A 22713-nucleotide genomic window follows, 5' to 3' on the forward strand; every position below is an offset into this window, starting at 1 on the left:
AAATATACGTGGGTGCCCAGGGATTTCAGATTCAGACTGCCAATCTTAATTTCTCTCCTGTCAAAATACTAAAACCAAGGGCTTGGATCTACGTCCTTTAAATTCTTAGGGAATATTGCAAGTGATTCAAGTACAAGCAATACCCAGACCAGGCTTCTTTGAACGTTGTGTTCCCATCCTAAACAAGCATTTACATTCTGGCTGTGTGTTCCAGCAGTGTATATTAAAATTCAGATTTATATGTATATAATTTTTCTTATTTTACAAGTTCTTTCCTTCAATGGGGAGGGGAGCGGGGGGGGGGGGGGGGGAAGTTTGTCATGTAAGCTTGCGTTTTATATCTCATACATTACTTACTTTGTTTATTCAAAATCCTGATTTATAGTGGCTGTAACATCTCTTTTATAATAAACTGTTATATAATGCTATTCAGTGCACTGCAGCAGACAAGCAGTATTCAAAAGGGAACTAGAAAAATAATATTTGGATAGAGGCATTTTGCAGTTTAGCAGCTGATGTGAAAACAAAATAGTAAAATGGAGGGTAATTTTCCAGGGGAAATAAAAATCCATGATGGGGAAAGAAAGGGTCTATCTTTGACTATATATCTTAAACCCAATAATATTATAATACCTACCTCCTCACTGACTAAAGAATATTATTTAATATTTAACAATAAGTTCTCCTTTCTCCTGTTGTCTTTCATGAAATGTTGAATGAATATGGTCACTGATACACTGTTAGCAAATGTACGTGTGATAATTTTCCTACTAAAAGTAGGAAAACATATATATGTGTTTACATATAACTTTGCTAGGAAGTCTGAACTTTGAAATAACCATTTTGTGTTAATTTTCACTGAAATCTTCTGAATGAAAAAAGGTCAGATTCATAAATGTCTTGCATAAGATATATTTTTGTGTAGACATTTCATCACAAAAGATACATGCACATACGGTGTTATAGATACTGTTATATATTAATTTCCTTCTGGGAAGCCCACATCTAAATCTTTCTTTTCAGTCTTTGATAGCTACTACCACTACAGAATTCAGAACTATACAATTTCTGCACCTTGCCTGATGATCTTCATCTGATTCCTTAATCATATCTGCAGTTCACATTTGCATTCTTCAACAGTTCACTGATCAGTAATTTATTTTCAGACTTCTGCATACCAATTATCAATGCAAGGTTCTAGTCAAAACTGGACCTAGCATTGTGTATTACTTAATTTAAAATTAAAAACTCATTGTAAAGTTAGATTAATCTGAGATGAAAAGCTTTTTTTTCTTCCTTCATATTTTTTCTAAGTAACTGACTTTAGTACTGAATCACTTGTTGGTAGCTCAGAAGGATTCTTGCTTGCTGAAGAGATTGGTTTTTGTAGTGTGAGATAACCACATAAATATTACTAATATAAATCAAATTATGGTTCAAAACAGTGGTAGAATTCTTAATACTAATCCTGTCATTGGAGATCAAGCTAATCCAGTTCTTTACAGTGTTGGCTGGTGGATGAGCTACATTTCATGAACCTTATTACAGCTGTTCAAACTTTTTGCCTTTCTCTGTTGCAAGTAGTGTCATTTTTTGTAATTCTAATGCAATGCTTGTAAATGCAATGTTTATAACAGATTTAGTTCAGTTTTGACATACAGCTGTTCTAAGACACTCGGTCCTCTTTATACCAGAAAAAGATATTTCTTTACTGTTCTGCTTTTCTGTGCGATGTTGAACATCAAGTTGGAGATGCTGGTGTTTATTTTACTCTATGCTTATGATTTCATACACCATTCCTCTCAAAACAATTATAATCCAGCAATTTAGTGACTCACAATCAGGAAAGACTCTTTTGGAAAGCTGATCTGAAGGTAGTTAATAGAAGCATAACTTGTCATTTGACAACAAAACAGTTCTCTGTTGGCAGTAACAAACAGTTGCTCATATAGGGGAAGCATTAACTATTTTGTCAATAGTATCCACAGCCAGGTCACATCGGACTACAGCAACTTTTGTACCATTAATTACAGTAATTTATTATAGGATTCTCTCCCCTTACTTGGATGACTTTACAGTAATAAGGGCTGCTGCAGTAGCAATGAAAACTGTCTCTGAATGATGTAACAATTAAATAAGCCATCCTGATCACTTGAAAGCTGTATTCCTACTTTGTAAGATCTGCTTTTAGTATCAGTAGGCTCTGTCTGGAGACTAACATATGCACAGATAGTTCCTTTATAGGACTCATTAATATTTCATTCTCATAAATGAAATATGTGGTTCCTTAATCAGGACATTTAATTTCTTTGGTCAGAGATACATTTATGTAGAAACAATTCCTTCGTGTTCTTAAACAAGTATTTTCAACTGCTGAATCACAGACATCGATTTACAAGTGTATCTGAACCTTATTTGAATGGTCTGAACAGTGAGATCTACAAGTTGAGATAGACTTTCCAACACCTTTCTTCTTGTGATATTTTTGTGTGTGCGTGTGACAATCTGGAATTCAGTTACGCTTATTAAATGTTGTCCTTGAATCCTGAAGACTGGACAATCAGATGTTTTTTTGTTGATGAGATGAAAGTAGTGGAAGAAGTTCTTACTTCCTTCCTCTTTCCACTTCTCTCTTGTCTTGGCTTAATCTTATCTGTCAGCAGCTGTTCATGATGCTGAAGCTTATATGTGTAGTTTCTTTTTCTCTCATGCTTGCAGGCATGGATCTCTTCTCCAATTGCACGGAGGAATGTAAAGCACTGGGCCACTCAGATCGGTGCTGGATGCCTTCCTTTGTTCCATCTGATGGACGCCAAGCTGCAGATTACCGCAGCAATCTGCATGTACCTGGCATGGACTCCGTTCCAGACACTGAAGTGTTTGAAACACCAGAAGCCCAGCCGGGTGCAGAAAGGTCCTTCTCCACCTTCGGCAAAGAGAAGGCCCTTCACAACACTCTGGAAAGGAAGGAGTTGGATGGACTGCTGTCTAATACACGAGCGCCTTACAAACCACCATATTTGAGTAAGTACTATTCAAAAAGCCGCATGAAAGCATTCCCTTTGCGGGAATAAAAATTAGCTCTTTCTGCTATTCATAGTAGGGATAATACAGACATCATTTTAGGAGCAGTGGGGAAAAATGGCTTCTCTTGGATTCAGGCACCGCTGAAGAAGGCATTGTTCAGTGCTTTTGAAAAAAGACAAAACCTTGGTTGTTTTTAGTATGACATGATAGTCAACAACAAAAGTATCAGCTGATATCAGTGGGGGAGTTGCTCAATTTTGTTTTCTGATGCTGGATTATTTCCAAAGTTTTCTTGGATAGATTGTTTAAACATTGACATTGCCTGGCTAACATTTTTTGAGACTAAAATTGAGAGAGCTGTCCTAGGAGCTTCTTTTTATGATTAAGCAGTATCTTGTGAATAAACAGTGTGTATATTATTTTGAAGTAACTATAAACATAGTTAACATTCAGGGTTGCAAGGAAGAAGTCAAAACTTTTTGCCTTCAGTCTGATCATCTTTCAGCCTACATAGTACTGACTTTTGTCAGTGCTCTTCTGTGCCTTCTGCTTGTTCCAAAATCTTGCCTCTTTCTTTAGTAACCCTTTGACTATGGTTGGGTGGTATGAAAGAGTGTGATCTCAAAAAGATCTTCATAATTCCTTTTGGAGTCTCAGCCGGTTGTAGAACCCTTGAGTAACACTTTGATCTAATATGTCTTTTCATTCTACTTAGCAGCCTTCTGTATTTTATTAGAGACTTTAATCTCCTTGACTTCAAGAGTTTACGATGTTTATCTCATCCAAATAAGCCAGACATTAGCACTGCAATACTTACCCTTTTTTAATCAACAGAAGTCCTTTAGGACAGCAGATCAGGGTAAAAAAAAAACAAAAAACCAAAAAACCAACAAAAAACAGGAATCTCACTGAATCGTATTAATTTCTTTATTTTTATAAAGCATTTAGTTGTTTTGAGGGGTGCTGCACTGGCAGTCCTGGCATGTGAAGATCTTTACTACAGATCATACTCAGAACAGACAGGTCAGTTCTCCCATCTTAATTAGTTCTCCAGGTATTTCAGTCTTTGAGAGGTCTTTTTGCCATTTCACTGTATTTAGTTTTGCTATACTGAAAACTTCTAAATTTGAAACTAATTCTCATATGTGAATGCCATTCCTAAAAAACGTGTCCTGATACGATCTATTTTATGTAGGCTGTCAGGTGTCAATCATCTGGTTGTACTCTAAAGACCAGTATGAAATTTAACTTAACTATGACCTAACAACTCATAACTGTTTTTCCCAATCTGGTCTTCCATCATTTACGTCTAAGAATCTTAGTAGGAAGATGTAATCTAGCAGTACTAATTTAATCTCCATCACTTCATTTAAAAATTTGTGTTTTGTAGCACCAATGGTCTAACCAAAACAGAGTTCTGATGTAATCTGTGCATTACAATGGTGATTTTATCTGGTGACACGACAAGGGTAGTTCTGTTCTGGTTTATTCCAGGCCTGGGAATTTTATTTCAAACATCAGTGAAATACCTATTTTATTGACAGTTTAGGTATTTTATATTTTGTTCAGCTAACATAAGCAGTATTATTGAACAACATGCTTACATATAGACACTGGTCTACATTTTACACTTTTCTGGACAAGGGCATAAAAAATTGGAGGTAAAATGTGGAAAGTAAACAATATAAAGGAGCGATATTACATAATCCACACTTAATAATCCAGATTTAATTTTGCTTTTTTTTTCTTTGAACCTCAAAGCTAAAACTGCTACAAAACAAGAGTAATATTTCTCTGTTTTATTTTCTCTTGTTTAATATTTTCTTTAGTAAAATTTTATGTTATAGTTGTATAGCAAATAACAGCAGCAAAGAGAAGAAAGTGAGCACAATAGTTGTAACAATGAGTAAATAATTATTAATAATTAATAAAGCAAGAGGAATTCTTAAGAGGAATTTGATTCAGAAAGAACTTTAGTTGAGCCACTGGGTAATTGCAGCTCTAATAAAATTAAATTCAACTTCTTACTAAAGAAAGTCATATCAAAATCAGTTTGTCAGTAAACTGATTTTTTTAAAAAAAGCAATTAAAATGTATGAAACAGAACCTTCATATTCAGCAAAAATACTGTGTAAAAAGTTGCAGCATGTATGAAAATGGCCATATAAAAATCAGTAGCAAAGAAGAAAAAGTATATTGCAGAATACAAAGCCTACATGAACTAAAGAGATCTCTTTAAAAAAGAAATGTTCTTAAGCAAAACAACCACAAAAGAAGCATAAGTTCTAGCAGGTAAACTTTAGGATAGCAATTAGTGGAGATAAGAGGGATTAGGGGAAATAGCCAAAGGCATGCGAGTATAGACAATTTTTAAGATGTCAAGTGTAGTAAGCTAGGAGAGAGTTGGTGGGTCTCTTGAGCTGCAGTTAGTGAGGACAGGGACATTGCAGAGACTCTAAACTGTTTCTTCCATTTATATTTACCAAGGGAGGGGTGGAGGAAGAAAGCCATATTCAGGAAGCCATCCTCCCAGGTAGCCATTTCAAATAAATGTGCATGACTAAGTCATGGAAGAGGATGTTGTTGAAAAATTGACTAAAACAAATAAGAAGTCAGTGGCTTTTGTGTTTCTTTAATTTTCAGTTCCTAACAAAAGCTAGTAACCAAAGAATGACAGATAACAAATGACAAATAATGTGCTTATCGTTAAAAAAAGTGCTAGAAAATTTTGTACACTAGAGACCAGTGAGAAATCTTAGCATAGGACACAAAATTATAACTTGGGGGGTTCAGGAGTAAAGTAGCTGGCATCTGTCCAGGGGAACAGCACAGAAAGATTGTCAAGCTATTAGAATTTTGATAGAGTGGGTGGGAATTAATCAATGTAGTGTATTTGAACTGTCGAAAAAAAGCCTTTAACATAGCTTTTGTTTAGTAGAAGAAGCTACAAAATTAAGCAAGTGTTGACACAGGGCAGAGAATCACCAGACTCTCTGTGCCCAGGAGAAAAATTCATAAGGATAAATAAAACATTTTAGCAGAAGCAGAGTTCCCCAAGTGTCTATGCAGAGATCCATGGGGTTAAAAGAATTAATTAGCTAGAAACAGAAATGAGAGAAATGATGCGGTATTTGCAGATGACAGAAAATGGTTTAGATCAATCAAGTTTCCAACAACCCAGTATGCCCACATTGCACAGCGGCGCATGGTCCAGAAAAAACAGTCTGCTTCTGACCTAGCTTGCTCTGGAATTGAAAGCTGCGGAGCAGTGTCAACACAATGGAACAACTGGGTGAGCTTACTGTTTTAAGCTGTGCCATTAACGCAATAGCTACAAATGCAAACCAGTATCTCTATGTGGAGCTTTTACTGCGCCATATGAGTGTATCTGCTTAGGTTTGTGTCAAGTTGGTAGTTCCTTCACTGTGTTCCAATGGGCATGTTCAGTGCAGGACCTTGAAAATGATAGATGAGGAAGGCGATGTACATTATGAGAAATTTGAATTCTTCTTGAGGAAAAGGACCATGGAATAATTCCGGGAAAAGTATCCCTCAATGTACAAAGCCAGCAAGAGGCAAATAAAATGCCAGGTTGTAAAAAGGAATTGAATTAAAAATACAAAAAAATTATTACAAAAACCTCACAGAAAATATATCACTATATTGCTCTAGTTTATTAATGCCATAGAAATACATAGCATAAAAGCAAAAATACTAAAAATATTTCTATGCAAAGTCGTATCAGAAGTTTATTACCAATTAATTTAGACAATCTGTGATTGGGACACGAAGTAAAAAGGAGACTGCATGAAAACTGGGCACTTTCATTTGCCATTCTCAGTGATAAGAGCACAACAAAGCAGCAAAAATTGAAGGTCAGGTAGGTCATAAGCCAGTAAGATCATTCATGTCTGATAAGATGGTACACATTTTACACAAATAATACAGTAATTGTAAAATTTATTATTTTGGGGCATGATAGAAACCAAAGGCTCAGTATTGGGGATTTGGGTGTATGTTTCTGTGTTGCTTGAGGTCATTGCATGAATAAATGAAACCAGAAGCAGCTATGTTAATAATTATAATGTAGAAAAGGATATAAATGCTCATACTGAAAAGGGTTTCTCTGTGTCCCATTGTCAAATTTTCACCTTAGTGGTCTAAGCCATTAGATTTATTCACACACCGATTTCTACGTAAACATACATGTTCTGTTAATTATTTGAGTAGAGTACACCAAAAGTATTTTGTACTCAGAAGTGTTTTGTACTTTTTTAACTCAAATAATATATTATAAAAAATATATTTTCTCTCGTGCTTTAAGTATTTATTATGAATACAAGTTATAAAATTGTGATGGAATCAATAAATTGTGGTGGGATTGAAAAGATACAGTGACTCCAGGATTCTTCCAACGTATATGCACTTCTTAGTGCATAATTTACACTTAACTTTTCTTACTCATCCGTGTGATTTGAATACTGCCTTTCTTCTAACAGTTAAGAAATTTTCATAATGATTTGAATGTTCATAAAATATGAGATTCTGAACTTGACTGGAGAAAATCAGTGAAATAACACTGATGAGAAAAAAAAAAAAACAACCAACCATACCTTTTGAACAGTTCCTATATGTTTAAAATAGATTCTGAGCATTTCTATTATTTTTTTTTATGCAGTGGTGGTTATATTAACCATTATTTTTAGAAATATTCTATTGTAGTGACCAAAACCTAATGCGAAATTCAAACACTGTTGTACTAGATTCTGTAAGATATCTAACAGAGACTATCTTCACAATGAATACCTGATCAGTCTGATTCTGATTTATTTCTAGTACTTTGGACCAGGTCCTGAGATGGTAACAGTAGGATCAGTACTATTACATCCATGTCAGTAGTGCTTTGGTCTATAATTTATATTTTTTATGTAATTGTGGATCATTCTAGATGTGCATTCCTTTAATAGTACTTGAGAATTTTCCTAGTGTTACATACTCACTTTAGTAATAGAATACCTTTTTCTTCCTATTAAGAGATTAGGAATCTTAATATATGAACACAGTTAAAAATTGACACAATACCTTAAGTTTGTATGCCGAAATACTTTGCTGTAAAAAAATTACTTTGGCATAGCTTAAGCTACTTAAACTACATAAAGGCAAAGTTTACTACGCAGATTAACAGTGTTTCTACAAGCAGATATTCTGAAATATAGCAGGGTTCTAAAGTAGCCCCCTAATAAGCTCTGCAGTATTTTCTACATACACACAAGCATTTTCATCTTCATTGATGAAATGATATCATTATCTTGGTAATTATTGCCAACACCATCAACCACTGAGTGAGGATTTTATCATATTAGGTATGACATAGATATATATAGATAATAAAAAAGCTGGTCACTTCTCAGAAAAGCTGGCCATTCCAAAGCAAATTGGAAGGGGAAAAAAATCCCTTTTTTTTTGGATTTTTTGATTTGTGTGGCATAGTTACTAAACATCAACACTACCTTTGACAGATGCACATAGATTCAGGGTTGCAGAGTCAAATGACTTGCATGAGAATTGTTTGTATTATCCAAAAACTTCAAAGTTGAGCTTATCCTTGTTCTGTATCCTCTGTTCTGTAGCCATCGACTCACCCTGCAGTAGAGGTACTGTGAAGTTCTGTGTGCAGTCGGGGAGACGTGGGTCGGAGCACAAGTCTCTATTTCTATGTGAAAGTATAGATGCAGTCTGACATTCTTGTTCTGCAAAATATTTTTCACATGCTCAACTTAATACTAGTCAAGTTGGTGTGCAAATGAAATCAAAAAGCTTTAAAAAGTCTTTGCACAGTTCAATATTTAGGGATTGGACCATCAATTCATTTAAAATAATCTCCCACAGAGCTAGCACAAAGAACAGTTTAACTTACAGTCATTATCCATAGCCCTGATTAGATTAGAACAAATGACCTAGGGGAGAAAAATGTTCATGTGTTTATACCAGGACAAGAAGTGCCTCACCACCTTTTGATCATTTTTCAAAGGAATAAAAAAAAGTGCATGTAAATATTTTTGAGGTATTTTGATGTATTTAGGATCATAAAGGCCTATTTCTGCATGGCAGGATATGTAACACAACATTTTCTGCTGACGTTTAATATAAATATATGAAAGATATTTTAAGCAAGAAATCTTTGCTGTTTTGGAGAAGTTCTCAAAAGAGGAAACTACAATTTTGTGTATCTACTAATGGAAGAATTTCTTTAGGTTTTTTTTTGTTGTTGTTGTTTTGTTTAGTTACATATCCTTTCTGGAGATTATTTGTGTAGTTTTGTCACAGCTGTGATAGACACTATAGCATTGCATTTGCATAAACATAAAGAATAGCTATATTGAATGGGATAGTTGCTAATTTTTAAAAAATCAGGCCTGTCTATATTTTTGCTTTTAAAATTAACCTATTTGGTTTCTAATACAAATCAGGTAAACTTGTGAGCTGTCTGATCCCTGCATTAATAATTCTTAACTTGATTTATGATTTTCACACATACTTGAAGTAGAAATGCAATATACTTTGAAATAAAAGCAAACAAATTGGCACAAATAAGTTGCATGTACAAATTAGAGTTCTTAGGGTAAGAAGAAAGGAAACATTGCGATGCTGGATTAAAAAAACAAAACAACAAACTGAAGTGGCATTCAAATGCAGTTTTTATTGGTATGGATAAACAAATGATATGTGCATAGTAAAAGAGTTGTTACTTTTTGAATAGTACAGTTTTGTACTCAAAAAGAATGTTAAAATTGTATCTTTCAACTTTAACTCTGATCTGCATAGCTGAATCTCCTGCATATCCCGCTGCAGACAGTGAAACTCTTCACTCACATTTGGGAATTTATCTCTGGGACAGGATACAGCTCTCATTTCTGCAAAAATGAGAATGGCTTCGTTCGTGCAAAATTGCTCAGCAAAAGTGGAGGCTGAGTTGAAAAGCCAACATCTAACAATGCTAGGAAACCTAATTAAGTACTTTTCTAAAAAATCTAATTGAACATTCCCATTTTTTTGCTTTATCTGAAATGCTAAGAGATTTATTCACTTATACCTCAAGTTTGCCACTTCAGATATGTCATCTCTGTTAGGTAAATAAAGCTTACAAAACCTGAAATAAAACAGGTAATGCCAATTAAAATATAATAAGGGAAGAGCAAGGCTATAATGTAGTTTTACTTGTTATTGTTGGCACTCTGTGTTTTGAATAAACCACTTAGGATGATTCATTGTTCAATGATTATTGCATAACTTCTGAAAGGTATTTTTATCTCACATTCATAACTGGTTTGCATTCTTCATCAGAACGTACTCCTCTTGCAGCTGTTGCTCAAAGGGAGGAACACTTACAGAGTATTACTGCAATAATAGAAAGGAAATGGATACTTCAGATAGTGAAATTAGAAAGGAATATATAAATACGCAAAGATAACTTGGCTGTAGCCCCCCAAACCCTATAAATTACATTATTTTAATCAATTTTAATGAAAACAATATGAAAAAAAAAAAAAGCATTCTTGTTTTACTTTCAAATCACAGGTGTTAGCTGTTATATATAAATACTGTTTGCTTGACTCTCTTTATGTGACTGTCATCTTGGACAGAATTAACAGTAACCTATACTGTACAAAATACTGGTGAAAACATGTACCCATTTTTAGGTTTACATAGCATCTTTTACCTTAGACAACTCTAGAGCTCTTTGCAACTACAGTGCAGGCAAATAACTGAGCAAGTTAAAACAACCTGAGTAACTGTTACTTGAAATAATATTATATTTTTAGTTTGGCTTTAAAATATGTCATTCCAACTGTTTCTTGTCCTCTGATAGCTGTAGAAGGCTGTATTTGCCAGTTCTGACTGGAACATGTAGAAGTCTTGTATATCTGGCTGTCTCAGACTGGTGAGATATTTATTCATTTATGTCATTTATGAAAAAGATCAACCCAAAGATTGCTTGAAATTTGAGGAATAATTTTTGAGATTACTGTGTTACGCTGGTTTAAAATTCTAAAATGCCTCTTGTCCTACAAATTTAAATCCTGTGACAAAAGTAATTTAGCCACTTACCAACATGAGTCTCTTTGGAAACCAGTGAGATGTTTGCAGTTAAAATTTTCAAAGGCACTAAAGTTATTTATTTTTGATAGGCAAATTCTATTCATTACGAATAAATGCTATTCTTAAATGTACAAACCTCCTTATTGTGACGGTCAGGAGCTGGAGAAATGAATGTGTGCCTTATCTTGGGTTTGTTCTCAGCAAAGTCTTTTTCTCTCTGCTTGCATCTACTTGAGGAACTCCTTGGCCTGCACAGCAGAGGAAGTTATTCTTGTTTCTGGCCCTTCTGCTGCACACAATCACTCTGATTTTCCAATGTCATCCACTGTTCCTTTTTTAAGTTCTTAGCCAAAGGAGGAAAACCAGGGAAAGCTATTTAAAAAATGCAACAAATAGCCAGTAAGAGAAAGAACTGCATCTATTTATTGTGTTTGGACAAGCACGCTACAGGGATTGGTGTTGCTATTTATTTGGCAAGCATGTAAACAGCTCTATTTGTACACTAGCCACTGAGAATCCACCACTAGCAGTAGGATGGCTGCTGCTGGGAAGTACCTGTCAATATATTTAATTTGGTTTAGAAACGTAGTATGGTGATGTCAGAGGAGTGAAAAATGATGTATTTGGTACCTTCTATGACAGGAAGTAGGAGATACAGACAATTAGAATATAATTTTAACTTGAGTACCTAATAAACTAAATGTGATGATAGCAATCAGTGTGGATTCAATGAAAATCCAAACTCTCATAAGGTAATTTAATTTCTTTCTTTGATAGGATAATGGTGTTTATTGGTTGGAGAAACTATTACGGACAAGGGAAAGCAAGAACTTGCTTCCTAAATTCTGCCTGAAAATTCTGTGCATATATGAGTTGCAAGAGTAAATCTGCAGTTCTTGCATATGCATGAATTTATTTCATATGTGTAAATGATGTTATTTTACATGACGTTTTCACAGGTAATCAGGAATAATGTGGATTAGAAAGGAAAATAAAATGGATGCAGATTAGATTCACCAAAGAAGTTATGGGGATGACAGACTCCTGTTTTAGCAAGTGCCCTGAGTCCTCTGACTTTATCTTTTCACCTCCAGCATCATGGCTGCATTCAGCACAGGAAAAGGATTCATTAAGGAAACTGCTTGAATGCAACTTTTCTTTATTCATAAGGAATTTTGTAGGTGTTGATACTCTGTTTCCATCTTATGTCAGAGTAAAATTCTGTCACTTTGTGACTTCTTTAGTTGCGTGTTTGTGCTTTAATTTGACATCCATCTATTCTGAACTGGAATTTAGACAACAATTGAATGTCACTGCACACAGCTGTGGGTACTGGTAGGAACTGAGGTCTAAAGAAGTTCTTGCTTACAAATGAGATGCAGTAATAACTGCTTTTTCTGCTCTACCTGAGGTGAAGTGCTGTGTGCTTTATACTTGCAATATTCTTCATGTCCAGTATGGCTCCACTGCTTCTAATTATTAAACAGCATCCTTCCCAGCACTAGAATAGCTACTGTCTGTTCTCTTGCGCTCTGTGGCTGCCTGTAGCCTGTGCCAGCTAGCTTTCTTCCCTAACAAGCCCTAGACATGCTGCAGGTGTCAGAACAGAGGCCAGGAACCATTCCTGAAAGCAGATTGAATATGATCACACTTTATGGCTCCCATATATTGCTTGACATGGCTGAGAAATTTTAATAATGTGGATATAAATCATTTCATTCTCATAGTCCTAAGTGACAAAGAATGGTCATGGGCAAACCTCATTCATGGATAGAAATGAAGCCAATATGTCTTTTTGAATAAGGGAAGTTTCAAAAGGATTGTCAGACATTTATATGGCACAATTAAGTATATTGTCTTGGTAAACTGGGAAGGACTCTCTGAAATCTGAGTGTATGCTACTCATAAAAAATAAGTACTGTCCTTTATAAATTGCAAATTAAAACGTTTGCAAAAAGGAAGAGGGCATACCTGCCAGATCCTGATGCCACCTAATTCCTGTTAGGAGAGGGAGGTGGTGGATAAAAGATCAAGGCAACGACAAATTTTATCGGATTACACAGTGTAATGCTGATGTAATACCGTAATGCATGTTATCTTGTGTAAGAACAAGTAAATTTAATTATTTCAGGCCAAATCCAGCATGACTAATTTAGGCACCTCTGAAGGCCACCAATGGTGACTTGTACATGTCTTCTGCCTTGAATCTTTTGGGAAGTTAGGCACTTATGAGCAATTTAGGAGGAACGGCTTTTCTCTCCAGGGCACTGAGAATTTTAAGTCACATTGTAGCCAGCCTTTAATGAATTCTGCATTGGTTAATTCTCGGACTGACATGTTCATTTTTAGGCTTGTCAGCTTAAAGAGATTTATATAGTAGATTTCAGAAGAGTGCAATAAAATGGTGAATTTTGAAACAAACAGACAAAACCCAACCAAAAACCACATGGAGGAAGAAAAGAAGAATATTGAGGAGAACGCATTGTTGCATGCAAATACATAAGCAAATTTTGTGAAAAGAAAAAAAAAGGCAGGGGAATCCAGTACTGATATTGCTAAGGAAAATACCAAAATTACTAACTTAGAGTGAATCAAGAAGATTAGGAACATGCTACTAGAACATGCATGCAATTATAGAGCAAGTAGTTGATGGAGAATTTGGAAGTATTCCTGGGGACTGTGATTGCTAATTTTGACATATATCAGGAATAATTTAGGAGTTATTTAATTGGTCTTAATACAGTACATAATTATAAGAACTCATGCAAAATTAAATATTCCATTATTCTCTGAATACAATGGTAATGTCGTATATTATCTTTAGTGTTTTCAGGTAGATAGTATAGTTATAATAGTACCGAAAGACAAAAATGCTTTCTTCTGCTCACTGTATCTTGTGGGAAAACTGTCTTTGGTATTTTTTATGGTACATTATAGAATATAGCTTAGCACTATCTGTGCTGAATTATAGTAGCTAAAGAGCATTGTTTCTGTAGTAAATAATGGCAACCAGAGATAAATCAAATCTGACGTACTATGCCACTGGGCTGTTGCTGCAGTGAAAAAAAATGTCAACATTTAGAACAGAAAATCAAATGCACATAAAAGTATCTTATGTGCCCCAGAACACTAATTGCAAAACCCAGGACTTGGTTCAAAACCAAAACCTTCTTAATCATATGTTTAATGTAAAGCACCTCTTGATTAAAGTCAGTGCTTAAAGTTAAGCCTGTGCCTTAGGATAGGCCTAAACAAAGGGAAATCTTGTCGCATGACCTGGGACTTGGCTACATAAGAACTGAAATGTTTTGGTTTCCTTTGATTTTTTTCCCGAGGATAAGCTAAGCTAAGTCCAGGTAGAATATAAATCTTAGAGCACTCAATAGCACCAGAGAAACGTTTCAGTGACTGTCGTGATGTGTCAACACTGTATCAGGCATCCCCCTTGCAATATGAAAATATTTACCAAGACATGTTGCAAACATCAAAAATATCTTTTTAAGTGTGTACTTTCTGATCTTGAAGTGAAGCTAATAGAAATGGCAATGTGTGTCAGTCAGAAATTTGGTCAATAAACTGTTTTAAAAAAATCTGTTTAAGTTGTTCAGATCTCAGAAGTGGTGGTTTTCTATGTAAATACAAAGGACAGACCTCTTTCACCCTTTTTGTAGGTAACACTATAGCAGGTAACACTATTCAGCATGTCCACTAAATTACGGTCAGCGCATTGTTCACCAGTGACAAATTTTGACTTGGCTGGGAATCACTGTTTCTTAAATCGCTTTAAATGAATTTAGACATGGAAATGTATGCATTTAATGCAAGACAAAAGGGCAATATATGTGGTTACATTTTTAACTTTATACAAAAGATAGCTTTTTGGCATAATCACATTTGTTCCAGAAGTAAAGATGTATTTGCAAAGGAAGGAAATATTTTAATGGTCTGTGGGATTTATTTATTTAGCTAAAAGCAAGTCTATTTCCAGAAAAGATTCAGTGCAATATTTGCAAACTTTTGCATTTTACCCTACTTCATTTATTCACTGACTGAAGATGTAATGCTCACTTCTTTTCTTTCTTTGTTTCAGTGAAATCTGGGCAATTGTACCCATCAGTCCAGATGCTGTTTGTTTGGTGTAGAATCAAAATTTATATTTGGGTTTTTGCAGATCCCAAAAAGAACTTTTCAGTTTTACTGAATTCTGTATCCTTATTAGGGACAGTCTGCCTTGGTGCAATGCACATGTTCGCCTGCAGGAGCTCTCCTGCCTTTCCTATCTTGTCACATGCCAGAAATGATCAGGCAGAATGTGGTCTCGTTCTTACCTAACTCCGTTGGTGGCTTTCAGGAGTCTTCAGACATATACATAAGCAGATAAACAGTGGCCACCAGAGCCAGCTGACTCACTGCCATTAGGGAAGAGTTGGCCCTTTTTTTAAAAGTACAAAAGTAAGTATGTTCCATCTTCCTTTTTTTCAATTATTTTATATAATACTGAGTCAACAGGATCACATTAATTGTGTAAAATGTAACATGGGCATCTGGAACGCAAGCTATTTTGCCCAGGCTTGCTCTACAGAGTACCTAGATTTGAAGCACAAAATCTCTTAAATAAAACCATGGAAGAAAAGGGGGCAAAAAAGTTCCCTTTAAACTAATTCACGAGGACAAGGTGTAGGAGTACAATGCTATTCATATTTGTGTACCAAAGTTTATTGGACTTGGTTAGATAATCTGGTTTTGTAACTCCAGTAGTGGAATTTTCATAAAATACTAGCAATGCTTTAAAAAACTTCTTTAAGTAATAACTCATTAGAAAAAAAAAAAAAAAAAAGACTATGGATTGCAAAAGATACTGAATTGACACCTGCAATGACTGGAATTTTCATCCACAGAACATGGGTGGCTGCAGAGTAATCCCCATCCTTCATCCCCCAGCCCAAGCCGTGTGTCTCACCCTTTACCTGGATGCACCACTTCAAAGGGTGAGGGAACTATAATAGTTTACTCTGCATTCCCATTCACTTGCTGACCTCTTTCCAAAAATGTAGTTGCTGATAACTGAACTAGAGCTCCACATTATTTCATATATATTATCTTTTACCACTACTTAGGTCCCAGTCTCTATTCAATTGGAATAAGATTGCTGGATTTGCAGCCTGGTGGTTGTCACTAGAAGAGTCCATTTCTCTGTCAAAGCTGATGGGACTTAGTGAAGGGTGGTATTTCATCTGCTACATTTAACATATAGACTGTAAACCAAACCATGAAAGTAATGTTAAAACTAATAATGCTAATTAAAGAACAACATTGCCCTAGTGTACTTGAGGTAATGAACTCCTTTTTAAATTATTGTTCACGACAAGAGAAAGGCATTCCTTATAAAGCCTGAATACCTGGGATATTTCTGAATGCAGTGGAGGAGATGACAGCCTCCCTGTAATCTCTGTATCAATTGCAGGGTTGCATGGGGACCACTTGATCTGCAGAAATGTGACATAGGGAGGCACACATTTTTCACAGGAGACTCATACAAAAAACATAATGCATTGAGTGCTTGCATAGAAGGCCATATCTGAAAGCCCACATGAAGGCAAATATTCCTTAAATACTGTGCTAACTTATAGCACTTGGATCTGAAATAGCAAGATGGCAGTTTACGTACTGGCTTTTCCCGCTGTTCTCCTGTTGGTTAGCTTTCTTTGATTTAAAAGAGAGGGTTTTCAGTTCAAGTGTCTTCTTTCTCCTAAAATGAATGGGGATCAGCAACATTTCTGTAATAGCAGCATCATTCCTGGCACTTGATATACTTTGGAGATTTTATTGCCCAGGTGTTCATTTGGATCTTTAGACTGTTGGCTCCTGGGAGAGCTCAGCAGTCATTCTGTTACAGCACATATAATGCTGTGGGAGTTTATGGAGCTCTTAAATATAGTATAGAGCAAAAGTGACAATTGTTATAGAAGGTATAGGATATGTTTCCTATTGCTGCTTTGGTTGTCAGCTGTGGAAGAAAGCAGTAGGCCTTCTCTCTGCCCCAGTTAGATCAGCTAGCAGTACTAAGCAGGAGAAGGTTTTGATTCAGAGAGTTTGAAAATCTTCCAAGTACAGGCAATCCCTTCTAGAGTTTGCCAAAAGAGGAAATGTATATGACTGTATTCATGGCTGTAAAGTAGTAGGCTGACATCAACTTTGGATGCAATAGGATAATTCACAACAGGGGGAAAGGAAGATTTGTAAAGAGACTAGGGCTATACAGTGTTTTCTGTTCATTTGTGATTCATAAGCTAGGAATAATCATCGCATACTTCATTTTCTCTTTTCTGTTTCTTGTGTTAGTGTTTTTCATTTATTTTTATGTTCATCTGCCACTGATGTCTTACATGTCTTCTCTCATCAGTCTACACAGAACTAGCTCGCTGAATGGGAGCCTTACTAATGTGTACTGAGGAACAAATGAATCTTAATATATTTTTTGCTGGGTTTTATTTCCAGTTTTTATTGCAATTCCATATAAATTTTATGCAGTAAGTGCTCTTACTGTAACACTCAAAATTTTTGTTAAGGTCTTTGGGGAGGAATCAATAGTTAGTACAGCACAAATCATGTACCCTAAGAATTTTAACTGAATACTTATGATTCTTTAATTGTCTTGTTCACCTCGAATACTATTAGAATATATGTACAAATAATGCAATGTCATTAACAGAATTATGAACCTGCTTATTATTAAACCCCTCTTTCTAACTAGTACCCATACTCGCACAGACTTGAAGCTTCCCTGTGCAGTAGTTTTGAGAGTTCGGAACAGAAGATAAGATAGGGATGAGAGAGCTGTGATCTCAGAGGAAATATTAGGCACCAGAAATGATGGTGTTCTTGTTCCAGCTCTTACACTGACTCTGATACTTCCATTTCTATAGCACTTGCCATCTCTGGATCTCAAAGTGGATTATAAAGAATAGTGATTTAAACCTTCCTGCACCTCTAGGAGATAGGTAAGCAATATTATTCCCATTTTACAGATGGAGAAATTGTGATACAGAGAGGCTTAGTATTTCTTCTTAAAGCTTATTTATGAACACGCATGCATGCACACACATACACAGAGCCAGAAGCAGATGTCAGAACTTTCATTGCCCTCTGTTTTAAGCTAAGTCCGTCCTTCTTTCCATTTAACCTCTCTGGTTTATATTCCCCATCTGTAAAAAGACACTGGTGTAAAGGTGGAAAGATTTGCTTGCACACGAATTTCTGTGCAAATACCAAAAAAAAAAAAAAAAAAAAAAGGACAAAAGTTGCCTTTGAAATCCAGTGCATTTTATGTGTTGGCAGAGGGTATTTGGGGATTTAGGACAAGGATTTTTGTTGGTGGGAAAAGTTGCAGGTGTTCTGCACCGTCTTGTGTAATATTTAGTTAGTGTTATAAAATGGCCTGATATGTCATATAGGCATATTAACTGAAGTTTAGAAATTAAAAAATGCACTAATTTACATGGCAAAAGACTAGACACAGCCAGTAACTCAGTCTCTGTATTATCTGGAAGAATACTGTAATCAGGTTTTGCTGCACACCTCAAGTTCCACATCAACACCACCAATGCACAGCTTCAGACAGGAGCAGAAGGACAGTAGTGCTGCACAAAAGCAATTACTCTGGCTGCCTATCTGAATAGTTTTCCACTGTGGAATTCCTCTGTGCCTGTATTGCAGTGTGAGATCCTCAATTATCAGGCATCAATCTGGACTACCGCACTTACGTATTTACAGAAGTGAAGTTATTAGTGAAATTTTGTAAAAAAGTTTTAAGGATCAAATATAAGCCTCGTTATTGCTATTACTATTACTGGAATGATTGTGTCTTGTAATATTTAAAAAGATATTTTAAAAGATATCTAGAAACTTGATTAGTCTGATCATATACTCCATCCAAACATCATAAAGATTCTGATCTCAGCCTTAACTGCAATGTTAAAAAATATCTTGCAAAAGCTTTAAAAAGTCCTTTCTAATTATGCTACTAATGTGCTACAGAATTGAAACATCCCAAACATAATATATTAGATGTTTTAATGTTAATAACATGTCTGGCAATTGTCTGTGTTTTGAACAGATAGATTATACAGAAATGTTTTCCCCATTTTTCTAGTACCTCCTGTGGCATAGGCAGGCTAGATTAGACAAACATAAAATACCCAGGTTAACATGTTCCTATAAGTAATCTTAACTTCCCTGTGATACTGTAGATAACATTTTGTATGTTTACTGGTGAATATATATCATGAATGAGTATGGCTAATATATATATTTCTGTTAAATGGATCGGATAATGGATGTGTTTGTGGGTCAGCATGCAAGCATCAATATGTATACATGGCTGGTTTGATTCAAGGGTTCATTCTAAAGATTCCTTTCTGTTTTAGTTGTAACACTTTGTGCACAGAAATATACTGAATTTCAGGTAGGGATTTAGCTGATTTGGAGCTAAGGTAAAACCTGATTTTATTATTCCAAGCTTTATTAAACAATAACGAAGGTGATGAGGATAGTAATACTTCAGTGTGAGCTAGTTCCTTGTCCCAACTTCATGTGTGACTGAGATCAGAATTTAACCCAGGTTCTTCCTGAACGCTAGTACAAATCATTTGTTACCTTTGCTCCCAATTACAGTTAAAATAGCCAGTGTCTTGAGGTAATAAAGCTACTGCAGCTGGTGGATTAGGATATGGGTTTGCTAATGCATTGACCTTCTTCATCTGTGTAACATGAGTTAATTTCCAGCCTGACAGTAAATGCTGAAATTTGAATTGTAGCACTAACGCACCATTTTTTTTGTCTGTCAAACCAGACTAAAGGGTCATTTGGTGATGAGGATAATGGTTCAGTTTGAAAGAGAAGGAACACCGACTTCAGAATCTTTGGGGGTTTCTAGACCTGGCTTAAAATAACAAGCTGAACTAGGAAAAAATAGGCTTGGAAATCCCTGTTTGGCTACTTGCCTTGTTCTTATACTGAGTCTTTATAGGCACGTTGGAATAATTGCCATGACATGCCAGACAGAATAATAAAGCAGCATGTGAAGTTTGGTTTTCAGACTATCAAGCCTCCAAAAGACTTTTGTCTGAAAAGTGAATCAACATTAAACTGTTTGCTACCATGAGGATTTTAAGCAACAGTTTGTGACAAGTTTTGATTGTTTCTCTACTCTCTTAGGAGATACTAAACCTAAGAACTGTTGGAGACTGATTTATATATTTTTTATTTCTTTTTTTTTTTCTCTCAGAAGTGTTTTTCTTTCTTTCCCGCAGCACGGAAAAGGATATGCTAGTCACTTCTACAGGACTTACCTGAAGCAGCATGATTTGCACAAAAGTCGACCAACAAAAAGCATCAACTTTCAACTTCATTATCTTGGCCATCCAGTTCTGTGTAACTGAAGGATTTGTGTGCTGTTGGAGACATCATGGCCAACAATAGGACCTAATTGCTCTCAGCAGGCCTGAGAAATGAGTTGAAATGTGTAGAACTGTAGGAACTTCAGAGGCAACTGATCTTGCCTCTCTGATCAGTGTGTGCCTGTTTACAGCACTATATATCTTTCTCTCTCCAAAATGTCACTGAGCCCTTTAGATGTTTATATTCACCACAAGAAGCCAATCGTACAGATAAAAAAAATGTGCATTATAAATGCAATATCACTGTTTTAAACTTGACTGTTTTATATTATTTTTGTGTGATCGAGTGTTCCCCAAACTATTCCAACTTTACAAGAGAGATTGTGATCATGTTCTTTTCACCCGTGGGTCATAAAAATGTTAATCTGAAGACCCACAGAATTATCAAAGACATTCTGTAGTTTATACACCGTGTTGCAAAGTGTTTACTGTACTATTTCAAAGCTTCTAAATAAATATAATATATATATTATATTATATATAATTTTCCGAAAAATGTGGTACAACTTAGTTGATTTTTAAATGGATTCATACAGTCTACACGATACACTAAAGTGAGAAGGTAATTCAGGGTTCCTAAGCTATCCTTGCTAAAACTGAAAATAAATTAAAACTTTAATAGTACTTCCCCAATATTCGTATTTTGGTCAATCCTGTTTTTTCTTGTTAAAAAAAAAAAAAAAAAAGCTGTAAGCAACAACATTTTGTCTAAAAGTTGTAATGAATTTTCAATGCCAAAGATGCAGCTGTCAATATTACCAGAATGAGCGCTATGTACTATCAAAGGTATAAATCACTCTCCATTATTTTGATTATATTTCTATGGTTTTTAATTTGGAATCACAAAATCTTTTATAAGGCTCTATAAATTCACCTGTATATGTTGTTAAAAAAAGAACACTGGGTGTCTGTACATTTTGCAATGTAAGATATAATGTAAGTGGAGTTAAGTATTTTAAGAAAATCATCCCAAACTCATAAGTATGCATATGTCCATACACACACACAAATACCCACACATCTCTCTTTGACATAGTTTTGTGAAACTATACAAATATATTGCCTAAAAATATTTCTCTTGTGGCTAGGAATAGTTGTTGATAGAATTCAAATTGCAAAGGTAAAGTATATGCCAAGCTATTGACTCTTTTATCACAAAGGAGATTTGAAATTAGGAACATGGCACATTCTCAGCTGACCCCTCTCCCATTGGAGTTAAATGGGGTTGGGTCTCATCTTTGTTGGGAAAAGATTGAAGCCCTTGCATATATTCTTTATGTTCTGTAATAATTCTGTGGTCTGGAACGGTATCTTAGAGCGTTTCTTTTCTATGAAATATTGAAAAAGGTAAAATTTCAAAGGTAAAGTTTAAAATTACTTTCATGTCCATGGAGTTTAAGTACCATTTACTAAATGTAAAAATCTAGTAAAATGTTTTTTCTTTTTTTTTCTTTTTGTATTGTGTTTTTTTTCCCCCAGTGTATCTTAGTATGTCTGATATCAAAAACAAATGAGAGAACACTGTGTTATCAACAAATGCCTAGTCAAACTTGAACAAATTCCTAGCAATGATTCAGTATTCAGGAGGACAAGAGGAAACCTCTCACCAACTGCAGTGGAATTCAGACCATGCCATTATATAGAAATTCTGATATCCTCAACAATGTTACAATAGGATGAACATGGGGGAAGTTATTTAGCCACTGGTATGTCATTAAAAAGTTTGGTTTTCTTCCTATTGTTACCATTTTTTTGTTTGATTGTTTATAATGACAGTTGCTTTTAGATAGAAGTATATAAATCACCTGTACGGAACCATCCTCCTACAGACCCAAACAAGACTTCTTACCAGTTTGTGAGAGCTCTTTATACAAACAGCAACTGGATCAAGACCTGAAGTTGTTAATTTAATACTTCAAACAAAAAGAATATGCTTGTTAAACACTTTTAATGTTTATATCTAGCATATTTGTATAACTACAAAGTATTTTGTGGGATCCTGTTTAAAATGTGTATATTATACAAAACATGATCATTTAAAAGCACCAACAATAGCTATTGATTTGAGCAAACACAGCAGTGAAATATTTCCTTGGCTGTAGGTAGCAGGACCTTGAGTCTCCTACAG

At 35.2% G+C, this 22713-nt stretch overlaps 1 protein-coding gene across 5 annotated transcripts in view; it reads left to right on the plus strand.

Moving 5' to 3' along the window:
- The window catches only part of PCDH10 (protocadherin 10), a 33172-nt gene extending 10890 nt beyond the window's left edge, over nt 1-22282 (plus strand). The window contains exons 4-6 of one of the 5 annotated variants that reach the window (XM_065687236.1): nt 2719-3024; nt 16026-16115; nt 20439-22282. In XM_065687236.1, coding sequence (XP_065543308.1) covers nt 2719-3024; nt 16026-16115; nt 20439-20458 — 416 coding nt within the window. In that variant the 3' untranslated portion in view covers nt 20459-22282. Of the gene's footprint in view, nt 1-2718; nt 3025-16025; nt 16116-18053; nt 18129-20438 lie in introns of those variants that run through there. The other 4 variants (XM_065687243.1, XM_065687229.1, XM_065687250.1 and 1 more) reach the window with 4 other exon arrangements.
- The last annotated feature ends 431 nt before the right edge of the window (nt 22283-22713 follow it).

The sequence above is a fragment of the Lathamus discolor genome, chromosome 1, assembly GCF_037157495.1.
Source record: "Lathamus discolor isolate bLatDis1 chromosome 1, bLatDis1.hap1, whole genome shotgun sequence".
Taxonomy (NCBI): Eukaryota; Metazoa; Chordata; class Aves; order Psittaciformes; family Psittacidae; genus Lathamus; species Lathamus discolor.